Source organism: Helianthus annuus, chromosome 7, assembly GCF_002127325.2.
Source record: "Helianthus annuus cultivar XRQ/B chromosome 7, HanXRQr2.0-SUNRISE, whole genome shotgun sequence".
Taxonomy (NCBI): domain Eukaryota; kingdom Viridiplantae; phylum Streptophyta; class Magnoliopsida; order Asterales; family Asteraceae; genus Helianthus; species Helianthus annuus.
The window spans coordinates 114,472,171-114,486,347 of NC_035439.2; the positions used below are offsets into that span (position 1 = coordinate 114,472,171).

General features: G+C 37.1%; 2 protein-coding genes across 2 annotated transcripts; both read right to left on the reverse strand.

Annotated features, from left to right (window-relative positions):
* Positions 1 to 2,513: 2,513 nt before the first annotated feature.
* LOC110868225 lies at positions 2,514 to 5,234 on the reverse strand. Its single transcript, XM_022117343.2, has 3 exons — positions 4,614 to 5,234; positions 4,015 to 4,284; positions 2,514 to 2,736 (listed from the first exon to the last, which is right to left on the reverse strand). Exons 1-3 carry the CDS (start codon positions 5,079 to 5,081, stop codon positions 2,653 to 2,655), a joined length of 822 nt encoding a protein of 273 aa, XP_021973035.1. The 5' UTR covers positions 5,082 to 5,234; the 3' UTR covers positions 2,514 to 2,652.
* A 5,535-nt stretch (positions 5,235 to 10,769) lies between these two features.
* Positions 10,770 to 11,612, reverse strand: LOC110866770. The gene has a single exon (XM_022115919.1). The coding sequence runs from the start codon at positions 11,610 to 11,612 to the stop codon at positions 10,770 to 10,772; it is 843 nt and encodes a 280-aa protein (XP_021971611.1).
* Between the last annotated feature and the right edge of the window lie 2,565 nt (positions 11,613 to 14,177).

Sequence of the window (14,177 nt, forward strand, 5' to 3'; positions counted from 1 at the left end):
TTAAACAACCTCCATATTTTTTTTAGCGTCTAAACCCCTAAGGCTGTGGGGTTGTGGATCCCCTTCCCCCGTCCTTCATATCACCTCCACCTCACCATCTTTCCATCCGCAAGAGGATGGTTCCCCTTCATCTTCTTTCAAAAATCAAGAGGGGGGATCAAGAGAGAGATAGAGATGTGTTTGCTAGGGGAGAATTCACCGATTGCACCGAAGAAATTAGGGGGGGTGTTTCCCGCTGGGTCCGAAGGCCACCTCACCTCCCCAACCCCTTCCCACACCCCATGGTGTAACCGTTAGTCCGTTACCCCGAAACGGTAGGAAGAGTTATACATGTAATTCTTTTCATATGTTTAAAAAAGGCTACACATTTTCAAAATAGACATTTCAAAGATGGAGGCTATGAGTTAGAGACTATCTTCAAGTAGAGGTTACGTAGCCTCTATGTCAAAAAGTTGAAGGCATGTTTGTTTTAGTTGGTCACATTCCAACATATGAAACAACTACAACTTAGCCTCTATGCCAAGTGTCATTCTCTAAACCACAATGGATTTTGTGAAGGCCCTACACCTTAGCCTTTATTCACTTTATTTTCGCTTAGGCTGTGGGGTGTGGTTTTAGACTCTCCGACCACCCCCTCCGCTATATCACCTCCACCTCACGCTACCTTCCCCTCTTCAAGGGGGTGGTGTTTCCCTTCTTCTTCCCCTCCAATCAACAAGCAACAACATCATTGTTGGTATTTGTTTGGTTCATCACTGTATGACAATCAATATAGCTTATGATACCGAAAGATAGTCTATTTTGAACACAACTCTGTTTTCAATCAAATTTATATTGGAACGTCGAGAAAAAAAAAAACTAAACAGATATGCATATTCAACTTTTTTAAAAAAGTTAAAGAATGTGGGTTAGAGGAAAATAAAATTAAAATAAAACTAAATGGGCTAAAGACCTTTATTATTTAAAGTATAAGGGTGAAACTGAAACTTGAAAAAATCTTTTATAATCAAAACCTACGTTTCATTTTGGCTAAATTGCACTTTTCGTCCTTTATGTTTCAGGGTTTCTGCAGGCGCTGTCCTTTAAGTTTAAAAATTACACTCTATGTCCTTTATGTTTGCAACCTATAACGGGCGGTGTCCTTTCTCATAAACCCAGTTAACTTTTTATGTTAAAACCCCTTTTTGTAAAGCTTCTTAACAACAAGGACCATATCTATAATTTTACCCTCTTCCCCAACCTCAAACCATTCATCTAAATCTCTGTAATCTGTATCTATATATTACAATACAGCCACATAAAACTTCATCATTCTCCCTAAACACCCACTGACCTTATATCTTCACACTCCTTCTATCTCGATTCCACTTACAAACATAGATACACAGACACTTACACTCACCTGCCACACCCCTCATCCCCACAGCCACTCGATTGAACACCGGCAGCCAAGGAGGAGCCGGCTGCCGGTCATCTGGTGCTCCGGCGGTTCATCTCGTCGACAAAGCACATCCCCCTCTCTATCCTCGATTCCGGCGACGACAAGAACCGACGAGGGTTCCGGTGCCGGTGACGGCACACAGCGGCAGCAGCAGGACCCCACAGCTGGCGGTGCTTCGTTTTTCCGGCAATAGACACCGATATCAACGACAGCTGCACATCGGGCAATCAGGGGTGTCTCAGAGGTGGTTGTGGTAGGGTGAAGATGGACATGGGTGGGTGGTGTCGGCCACCATCTCCGACGGCAAGCACAGCCGGTGCCGCCGCTCACGGCGACGACAGTGGAGATGACGACATGATTTCCAGTAAGAACCACCCCCTATTTTCTTCATTTTTTTAAGAATGATGGCTGATGATGTTTGGATCGGGTTTTTCAAGCGGGTTATGTTCGGTTCAGATTCGACTCGGGTTCGATTTGTTGTTCGAAGAAAGAAGAAGTAGAGTTTGTTGTATTACGGTGGGCTGTGAATTCGATTTGTTGGTGTGTCTTCATCGTAGAAGAAGATGTTGTTGCAGGTTTTTCATTACGAGATTTGAGAACGCTTTGTTGTTGTGATATATTTCTCGCACAGAAAAGAAAAATATTTGGAATGAAACACAAATTATACAAGCATTACATACAATTCAAATCTGGATCGTTGTTTGTTTGGTTGATTGAGAATGGAGATGAAGGTGGGGTTTAAATTCGGTCCAATAGAATTTCAGTATTGCACATGTGGTCCCTGTTGTTATGTAGTTTTACAAAGTTACAATTTGGGCTGTTTTAACATAAAAAGTTAACTGGATTTATGAGAAAGGACACCGTCCGTTATAGGTTGCAAACATAAAGGACATAGAGTGTAATTTTTAAACTTAAAGGACAGCATCTGTAGAAACCTTGAAATATAAAGGACGAAAAGTGCAATTTTACCTTTCATTTTCCATGAGAATTAATAGCATATATAATAGTTATAAAGCATATTTCATAATTCATTCATTTATATATTTGTATTGCTCATAATAAGAATATAAAATGCAGAAAATGTAATGATTTGAGTCTTGATGCCTCGTATTGTTGAACAAACATGCCTTTATTCATAGCATAAAAATATTGATGAAACTCACATAGATCCCGAGAGTTACATACCAACGTTTTAGCCCAAATCAAATGTATCATAAGATGGTACAAAAGCTACTACCGATGGCACTTATATGTAGTGCCGCGTTCAGTGCTCCTAGCGCCGCCTGCCATTGTTGCTGAAAAAAAAATCAAAATATAAGCTAGAGACAAAATCAAGTGATCAAAATTTATGATATACTTAGTGCTTGGTGATACTAACATACTAATTACTAACCCGGTTAGCGTCATCCTAACCGTACACCGTTAAAAACTTAGTGCTTGTGTTATGGTTCGTGAAGGGGATTGTGCCATGTAAGGCCACACTTACAGGAACACCACGCCGCCCCACGTGAATGTTATGTGAGCCGGAAAATCATGTCCATGGTCACGCTGGAACCCAACGAGTCTTTGTTTTTTTTTTTTAAATATATATTTCATTTAACAATGAATTTGATTTTTCTTAGATAACTTATACTCTCCGTTGGTTTGGTGAAATTTCATCTTTAGTCTCTAACTTTTCAAAATTACACTCTTAGTCCCTGTGGTTTGACAAGTTGTTACTCGGATAGTCCCCAAACGGATGGAGGTTAGTTTTTCTGGTTAAATTTCACCTTTAGTCCCCAACTTTTCAGAATTACACTCTTAGTCTCTGTGGTTTGACAAGTTGTTACTCGGATAGTCCCTGTGGGTGTGAAATGACAAAGACTATTCGAGTAACAACTTGTCAAACCACATGGACTATCCGAGTAACCTTCATCCGCTTTAGGGACTATCCGAGTAACAACTTGTCAAACCACAGAGACTAAGAGTGTAATTCTGAAAAGTTGGGGACTAAAGGTGAAATTTCACCAAACTACAGGGACTATCCATGCATTTTACTCTTCTTTAAATAAACACTATTTTGCTTACCTTTTTTCTGATTCCGATATAAAGTTTAGCAAGAACTGAGTTGTTTTCAAAATAAAGTATTTTTTAATCTCGTAAAGGGGTTTCAAAGTTTTGGCCATGCTTGAAGATGATATTAATTTCCATCAGACTTTTGAAGATGGTATCGAACCAGATTTTATTTATTTATTTATTTATTTATTTATTGTTTAAAAATAATTAATAATAATTTTTATTATCATCCTTATGTAATTTGCCCTGATGTTTGGAATGAAGATACTTACTAAATTATACTGAAGTATTAAAAGAAATCGCTCACACTCACACTCGCGCGCTAGGTTAGGTATATAACACATGGTTAGTGAACGTGAGAGTCAGTGGCTCATCATTACCTATTACGGACAATTCATAGGTCCACCAATATTCTGCTAGCCAGAGGCAGTGGGATCAAGTAAAACGTGAGTTACGCTAGACAGGTGATAAATAAAGACTAGTATATCAATATGACTGACGCTATGGAAGTAACTCACTCGTTGGGGGATGACTGGAGCCGGTTGCTGAACATGATAATGTGGTGTATGATTGTATGAATAATTGTTTTGGATCCATGTATGGTTGTGTACAGAAGGAGCTACAGACGTGTGAGGAGCCCATTGACTCCCCCAATATTGGTTATGAACAGGAGCCGGTCGTTGTGGAACTTGAACCATGGCCAAAGATGGATTCCATGTGTGGTTATGATCAGCTGAATGTGGTTTATCTGGAACCACTGAGTCCGTTTCAGATGGTCTAGATCTTAACTGTGAGAAACAAAATCAAAAGTACAGGTGTTTTTAGTCCTGGGTCCCTAACCGTTTATTTTATAACGTTTTGAGTCCTTGTGTTTTAGTGGTTTTAACCACTTGAGTCCAAAATCAAAAGTACAAATGTTAAAAAGTTGGACTCAAAATGTTATAAAATAAGTGATTAGGGACTCAGGTCGTTAACCTTTTGATATTGAACTAAGTGGTTAAAACCAGTAAAACACAAGGACTTAAAAAGTAATTTACTCTAGTAACTATTATATTTAAGATTTTACATTGTACCTACTATTATTCTGCAATTAACTAATTAATGATTAAACGCGTACCTCGCCTATTTTTAACTTGGTCATCGCTTCAAGTAACGAGTAATTGTCTAGAAAGCGCGACATATCATTGTGAGTGTGATCACATACTTGTCTACTATAGCAATCAAGACAAAGATGGAATGAACGATCGCTTGGATCTTCTAAGCACCCAACACATGTTAAAAAGGTCGAAGTGATGAACTTTCTACAATGATCACAAAACGGCCTTCCGCTTTTGATTATATAGTAAAGCGTCATCACTTCAACAAAATCAAGAGTACCATTTTTGTCAAGATCCAATTGGTTGAACATGAAGGGGTTAGTCATGTGATGACACCCTTCCTCTTTCATGAACTCCAAGAACTCTCTTAGATCTATCTTGCCATCGCCGTCGTGGTCCATCGCGGTAAAGAAGTCTCGAGCCAACGTTTGAAGATGGTCAGTACTTGCTTGGTAATATGCCATGGCTATCTTGGAAAGCTCTTCCATTGTACTTGAAACTAGAGTCAAGACGTGTAGTTAGAAGAGTTTGCAGTTTCTTTGATTATAAAGTGTTTTTTTGGTAGCATATAAACTCAAGTTGTACATTTATAAATAGTCAATTAGATGGCCAGTGCTTGCTTGGTAATAAGCCATGGCTATCTTGGAAAGCTCTACCATTGACTTGAAACCAAAGTCAAGACGTGTAGTTAGAAGAGTTCGTAGTTTCTTTCATTTAAAGTGTTTTTTTGGGAGCATATAAACTCAAGTTGTATACTTTTATAATAGTTGATTTGTATTACAGGGGATCACATCTAGTTGTAATTGTAAATATTAGTTGACCCAACTACCCAATTATATATTCGTTTTTTCTCATTTGATTGCCCACAATAATTATTAATGTATATGTTGAAAATAACTTGTATAATAATTTGCATCGTTATTAATATGTGTTGTTATTAATATAATTTTGTTTGTTTTGTTTATAAAACATGGGCACAAGATTGGGCTTGATGATTGGGCTGGTTGCTGAGTTTAAAGAGTTAATTGGGCAACTGATATATTGGACTATTGGGTTGGTTGTTGCGAGAACCAGGTTTTATTGGAGCGGATAATTCATTTAAGTCATCATCATCATACACAGTAAATCCCACCAATAGCAAAGCCAAGGTAGGGTCTAAGGAGGGTAAAATGTAGACAGCCTTACCTCTACCCCGTAAGAATAGAGAGAGGATAATTCATTTAAGTGTGGAGCTATATAAATGATCTCAACATCAAGTTGAGATCAATCCGTATATTTTCTTGTTCAGTCTCTCTCATAGTCTCTCTCTCTCTCTTTCTCTCTCTCTTAGGGTTTCATTCTTCTTGTCAGATTTAGAGTTTTGTATAAGATTTTGTGTTAAGATCTTGTTTAGCTTAGTTAGATATGAATGTGAGTGATAACGGATCATTGTCTTAATGATTTGTTAGGTGGTGTTTGTTTTTTAGGAAAAGTACTTCTAAACCTCTTTTGTCTTTCCCAAGCAGACCATGTGCAGACATAAGGGTATGCAGCTTGTTTGTTTTTTAGAAGAGCTTTCTCTAAAAAACATCTTCCCCATCTCTTTCTCGTGCAGACATTGCCTTAAGTCTTCAAACCTCTTCAAAACATATCTCCTTCTCAAAACACACATCTCCAACCCTAATCCTCTGTCCAGCCGACCTCCACCACAGCCACACCCCCACCTCCACCTCCTCGTCCACCGCAGCCGCAACCCCACCCCATCGTCCTCCTCCGTCTGCATCTTGACCCTGTAACATCATCACCGATCAACAGCCACGACCCACAACATCATCACCGTCCACCTCCGGCGACCCCTTCACGGCCGTCACATCATCACCGTCCCGGCGACCCTCGTCACCTCTGGCCTCCTTCACATCAAATCTCAGTTTTATCAACAAAAATCAGAGTTGAAGCATCAGATGATTCCACTATTGCTACTCGTGGAAGATTAGCTGTTCTATCTGCTCATATTTCAGCCTGTGTCGAATCCAACAAAAATTAGGTTTGTTATTTGTAAAGTTTAATTAGGTTTTGTTTAGTATAATTTTTTTTGAATTTTGATTTATCTGATGAAATTGTAGTGATATTATTCTGAATTTTGATGTGTTTGATCCAATTGTAAAGTCTAATTAGGTTTTATTTGGTGATTTTTCTGAATTTTGATGAATGTGATCTAACTGCAAAGACTGATTTGTTGATGTTCATTGTAGACTGCAGAGGTTTTAAAAACAAACACTCTTCTTCTTGCAGACCGCAGATGTTTGGTCCACCTCTTCTGCTACAGATGTCTGCAGATGTGGTTCGCAGACTGCAGACATTTTTTCTTTGAAAAAAAAAACAGCACCTTAGTGAGTTGATATATGTTTTGTGCATCTTGAATCATTCAGTTGTTTTGATGTTAATAAAGTGTTCTATGGTTGACACCTGTTATTTTGACATGGTATTAGAGCATCATTTGGGGGTATCACTTCGTTGAAAGTCTGTTTCTCTATCATTAGAAATTAGGGTTTTCTAAAATTTGGGGTTTTTGTTCTAAGGGTTCTTGGAAGTTAGATCTGCACAAATTGTGACAGATCTAGTTGATATTTGTTAGAAGGTTTGGTTTCATCGAAGATCTTTGGTAGTTGTGGTAGATTTATTGTTTGCCGGTCACAGATCTGGGGGGAATCATTCGTTGCTGGTGTTGTGTGTGGATCTGAAGAATAAAATAAGGAAGCTGATGTTTTAAACTAGGGTTCAACCCAAGAAGGTTGTAAAACCCTGATTGGAACCGGAGAAAACCCTTGCTGGGGTTTTTGCAAATTTGGTGAGATCTTTCCTTTTTTTGATTTACTTTTCAGTTCTCGATTAGGCATTGTTGTTGCCGGGTTAGTCAGACCGGCGGTTGATTAATTGGGATGCAGAGAGGGTTCACTCTGTTGCATATTTTATGCATTTGTTCTTGTTGTTTGCTTGTTTCTGGCAACTTGATTTGTTTGTGCAATTATTTCTTGTTTGTGTCAAGGTCACAACTCATGTGTAAAGGTTAAGGTAGGCACCTTTGAGTGATGAACCTACTATCTAGTCCCTGGCATAGTTTCGTTGTTTAGGATATTGTGTGGTTGTTCTTATTTTTAGAATTGTTGATTGATTATTGTTTGTTGTGATTGTTAACTGTGTTAGACTAATTGATTGTTGGCATTTCAAATGGTTGATCTTGAAAATCTTTTTGGTGAAACATTGATTAGTAAGTTGAACCTGATAAACCTTTGGACTTACATGCTAGTGATTCTACAAACATAACTATTGTAACTGTGAAATTAAAAGGGACTGAGAACTATACTGTTTGGGCTAATGCTATGTCACTTGCATTGAGAGTCAAAAATAAAATTGGTTTTATTGATGGAACTATTGTGAATTTAGAAGATAATGATATTTTGGCAACTCAATGGGATAGGTGTAATTCAGTTGTCCTAACATGGAAATCAAACTCAGTCTCAAAGGAGTTATATCTAGGCCATGTTTACTCGAGGTTTGGAAAGAATTAAAAGAAACATATGATAAGATTGATGGATCTATTGTCTTTGATTTGTACCTAAAGAGTAATTCATTTTCTCAAAATTGTTTGTTTGTTACCTCACAAGTTAAACATTATGTGGAAACAATTGTATCTCATACTTCTAAATATCATTGTAAAATGTTAGATAACTAGAGAAATTTCCACCAATGGAGTGTGGTATATTGGCAAAGGCAAATTCTTTAAAACACCTAGGTTGGGAAGTGGAAGGTCTTGGGTTCAAGTCCCACAGACGACAGGGGATTAAAGAAATTAGCCGTTAAAAAAACTAGAGCAATTTCCACACTCAATGCTGCCGGAATTCGGCATATGCGTAAAACAGTAAAGTTACGTAAAGGTTCCGTGCTGGTAGTGCAAAATTCCAAAAATGACTCGTATTAGAACGAATAACAATAAAAACGGATTCTAGTAGTTTCATTGGACTGATACTATAGAAAAATAATTGATTGTTATAATAACTAGTGGGATTTTTGAAATGTTTTTTTCTTATCTTTCGTGTATATATAAACTAGTGGGATTTTCCTACGCGATGTGGCTAGAACCCGGTTTTGGTTGGTATCGGTTCAGTGCTAGAACCTGGTTTTAGTTGGTATCAGTTCGATTTATTATGGTATCAGTACGGTAGTAGCATATAGCAATTGGGGTGAATATAATAACAATGTTATAAATGCTCAAAAGGACACCAACACATTTTGTGAAAGATAATAACGGCACTCCTTTTGATAATAATACCTAATGTTGGTATTGGTATGGTTCATCACTATACCATTATTGGCAATTACTATAGCTTATAACTTATGATACAACACCTTTTTAATCAAATTCATACCGGAATGTCAAGAAAAAAATTAAACACATATGCATATTCAACTTCTAAAAAAGGTTAAACAATGTAAGTTATTAGAGGAAAAATAAAATTAATTGAAAACTAAATGGGTTAAAGGACTTTATTATTTAAAGTATAACAGTGAAACTAAAACTTGAAAAGATCTTTTATAATCAACCTACGATTCATTTTCCATCAGAATTAATAGCATATAATAATAGTTATAAAGCATATTCCATTCATTTAGATATGTTCTGTGGTGTAGTCCTGCGTTTTTTTTTTTTTTGCCGGTTTTTAATAAAGTTTACCTTTCAAAAAAAAAAATATATATTCATTGCTCATAATAAGAATCTAAAATACAGAAATGTCATAATAAGAATCTATAATACAGAAATGTAATGATTTAAGTCCTGATGCCTCGTATTCTTGAACAAACATGCCTTAATTCATAGCATAAAAATATTGATGAAACTCACATAGGTACCGAAGGTTACATACCGACGTTTTAGCCCAAATGTATCATAAGATGGAACAAAAGTTACTACCGACGGCACTCATATGTAGTGCCGCATTCAGTGCTCCTAGCGCCGTCTGCCATTGTTGCTGAAAAAATCAAAATATAAGTGCTAGAGACAAAATCAATAAAACAAAAATCAAGTGATCTAAATTTTTGATATACTTGGTGCTTGTGTTATGGTTCGTGAGCGTGAAAGGGGAGCGTGCACGTAAAGCCACACTTACAAGACACCACGTCGCTCCGCGTGAGTGTTTAGGTTTTTTCTTAGGTTTTTGGGGGTGAGGGTAGGTTTTTTGGGGAGGTATAGTTTAATTTATTTTTTTATTATTATTATTATTATTATTATTATTATTATTATTATTATTATTTTTTGCGGGGTGGGGGTGGGGGGTTTAGGTTTTGGCTAGTGGTGTAGTGGGTTTAGGTTTTAAGTTATTGGACACTTGTCACTCTATAAATCCTTCTTACACTTCTTACAATTAGGAGTCTTTATAGAATAAATTAACCCTTCATTTAACATTGAATTTGATTTTTCTCATATTACTTATACTCGTTGATTTTTCTCCTTAAGAAAAACACTATTTTGCTTATCTTATTTTCCGATTCCGATATAAAGTTTAGCAAGAACCAAGTTGTTTTTAAAATAAAGTATTTTTTAATCTCCTAAAGGGGTTTCAAAGTTTTGGCCATGCTTGAAGATGATATTAATTTCCAACAGACTTTTGAAGATGGTATCCAACCAGATTTTATTTATTTATTTATTGTTTAAAAATAATTAATAATAATTTTTAAAGATACTTACTATTTATTTATTGGTAATAAGCCATGGCTATCTTGAAAAGCTCTTCCATTCCATTGACTTGAAACCAAAGTCAAGACGTGTAGTTAACTACAGTTCGTAGTTTCTTTCATTTAAAGTTGGAAAGCTCTTCCATTGACTTGAAACCAAAGTCAAGACGTGTAGTTAGAAGAGTTCGTAGTTTTTTTTCATTTCGGCCATGTGTAGTCAGTCATAAAGCCCCTTTGTGGGCGTTATGCAACACGTGTCGTGCCATGTCACAAAAAGGCTTTATGGGGCGTTATGTCACTAGAGCTCGTAGACATAAAGTCCCTACCTCATCATTACTCAATTAATTAATTTTCAATTTTTTAATTAATTTCTAACTTTTTAAAATTAAAAACCATTCCATTAAATAAAAAACCATTACAATAAAATTAAAAAAACATTAAAATAAAATTAAAAAAAAAACATTACACTAAAAAAAACAATACATTAATTCTTCGTCTTCATCGTCGTTCTCTCCTTCCTCTTCGTTTTCTCCGGCATCCAAACCTACGTCTTCAAAGTTCCCGGCTTCGAATTCCTCAACTTCTTCTTCCTCGAAGTCTTCTTCGTCGTCACCATCATGTCGAATTGGGCGAACCGCCCAAGTATGCTCGACCAAATCCGCCTTTAACGCGTTATGTATATCCTTAGATCGCAATAGTTGAGCATTTACGAGTCTTTCTTCCATTGTTGCTTGGGTTCCTTCAACTACATCTTCCGGAATATAGTTTTGGAATATCGCTTTTCCATCATCCTCTATGATCATATTATTCATAATGATGCAAGCATACATGGTCATTCGTATTCGATCCTTATGCCACACAAGACAAGGATTTCTGATAAAATGACATCGTTGTTGTAGAATCCCAAAACACCTCTCGATGTCCATTCGCGAAGACTCTTGTAGTTTTTTAAAATACTGTCTTTTCTCATCGAACGTTTCAGAAAACGTTTTAACAACATTCGAATACTCCGGGTATATACCATCGCCCAGATAGTAGCCATGCTCGTAGTCGTTCCCGTTTGCATGAAAACCGGCCTTTGGTATCGTTTCAGAAATGTAGTTCTCTAACAATGGTGAAGCCTCGAACGTATTAATGTCGTTCGTACACCCGGCTACACCAAAGAAAGCCGACCAAATCCAAAGGTCGTATGACGCAACCGCTTGTAAAACCAAAGTTGGCCCTTTCTGGTCACCCCGTGTATGTTGACATCGCCATGCGGTTGTACAATTATACCAACGCCATTGACGACAATCCAAGCTACCAATCATGCCGGGTATTCCATGCTTTTCTAGATGCACCTCGTATATTTGTAGAAAGTCGTTCCAAGTGGGATTTCTCAAATAACGTTTTACATATAACTGACGTATACCTAAAATTTAATTTAATATATAAAAGTTTTACTAGTGATGTACTTAAAATAAAAGTAAATAAATAAAAGTGATTAAAAAAATACCATACCAAAATTGTTCCACGCAATCTCGTGTTGTTTTCTCCCCCATCTTCAAGTACTCGATGTTGATGTCGTACGTGTTTCCGTAGGCTAGTATGCGTAAAGCGGAAGTGACCTTTTGAATTGAGGTGAACCCTAAATATCCTCGCGCGTCCATTCTTTGCTTAAAGAAATCATACTTAGCTTCCAAATCATTATTAATGCGCAAAAATAACCTTTGGCTCATCCGAAACCGCTGTCTAAGAACATTGGGTCCGTGAACCGGTATGGGATCAAAATAGTCTTTCATCAAACGCTCGTCTGCGGCTTCACGATCTCGCAAGATATAGGTGCGCCTCTGATGTGCTAAAAGTGGTCTAATTAAATTAACTAAATTAAACCCTAAACTAGACTCTCTAAGTTTTAAATTTATAACTAAGACTCTCTAAACCTAGACCACACAACCGGCAAGTGTGCCGGTCAATGCGGTGTAGCCTAAGTAAGTCCGAGTATCGAACCCATGAGACTCTCTGATTACGCTAATTAGACTTTATCTAGATTAACTGACACGTACCCTAACTGTATTTTATATTTGAAGGGGGTTTTCTAAATGTCCTAAATTTACGATTAAATTAAATACTAATTAACTAACTAACTAAGACGCGACTTAAACGAAGATTTAGATCAGAGGTGACGAATAACTACCTAGGTTGGAATCCCAATTGATATCGTATGGTTTCTATCGGATGTTAATGTGTTATGGAACCGGGATCTTTAAATACTAAACCCTAAGAGAAACCGAACAGGACCCCCGACCCTTTTCAGGAAGACGCCTATGGCACTCTAAAGGACTGCTAAGACTACCGGTTAACTAGACTACCTCTCGGTTATCTAACTTATCTAGAAAAGTGCCCTAAAGTGACTAACTACCTATCAGTGGAAAGTCTAAGGCAACTAAGGAACTTGATTTAATTCGGTAAGCAAATACTGAAAGGTAAACTAAGGAGATATTCTCTCGAATTACCTAACCCTAGCAATCTAACATAAAAGATAAACCAACAATATTTCACCTCTCGGATATAAAGACTGGTAGAATATTAAATCCTATTAAAAACCTTAATCACAGTTCCTATGGAAAATTGGTCTATTAACCGTAAACTAATCGCTAACACACAGGCCACGACCTAACTAGCATTCATACATGGAAGACATTCACAAAAACGCAAGTAAAACACGTGATCAGGTTTAAACAAGATTAAATACGCATGCACATTAAATCTAGAATTCCAAAGTTTATTACTTTTCATGATAAACCCATAAAACACATTAACATACGATAAAAACACATAGTCAAATCAAGAGTTCATCGCAACCTAGATAGTCTATAAAAAAAACTAGCCAAGGAACATAGTCTTAAAAATAATGAAACAAAGTCTCAAACAAGAATTCATCGATATCAAACAAGAAAAATAGAAAACTAAAGAAATCGAGTAGAAAAACTCGTTAATCCCTTGCTCTCCAAGCTTCCCGCTCGATCCTGATAGTTCCCGCAAAACAAGCTTTAACTTTCGTCCCCATATGCTTCTACCTTCCGTCGATGTCTTCTCAATTTTGTCCCAATATGTTCCTCGAAATCGTCCAAGACTACTTTTTCGTCCAACTCTCCTCTTCGGAAAAATAGTATATGGCCGCCCCCTTCGTTCAATATATGCCAAGGCAACAGCTTTTGTTATTCCTTTTATATAATGCACGTGTCCCCCAAGAAACCCTTTCTATTATTTTTATTTTAGAGCATTCACATTCTATCCACCAAATCTTGAGAGAGAGGTTTTTAAATTATAAAAAGTGGTTTAAGTGGTTATGAGTGGAGGAGAGAGAAAATATTACTGTTCATCTGTATATTTGGGGGACACTGTTCACCCTGTATAATTTTTTAATATATTTTGAAAGTGGTTCTGAGTAAAGGAGTGAGAAAAAGTAATAATAAAGCTATAAAATATTATTATTTAATTGAAAGGAGAGAGAATATATAGTTATTTTTAGTGTATTTATAGGGTATAAAATGGTGGATAGGATGTGAATGCTCTTATGCTCCCCCTCAAAATATAATAATCTCTAAATTCATCCAACTCCTCAATTATGTGTGTCTCCTATTTTTAATAAGGCTCCATGGTATCGAGTCCGTACCCCCTCCGTCCCGGTGCGGCGCCGATCTTCCACCCATTTCTTCCCCCCTGCGTCCCCTGCTGCGACGTCCTTTCCGGCTCCATCAGGACGTTCAAGCTGGTCCACTAGAGGACAAAACCTCCTCACATACACATATATACATACAACATATACATATATTTTAGGATCACCCCCCATTTCCTTACCTCTATCCTCTTTGCCCTGTCCTCACGCCCAT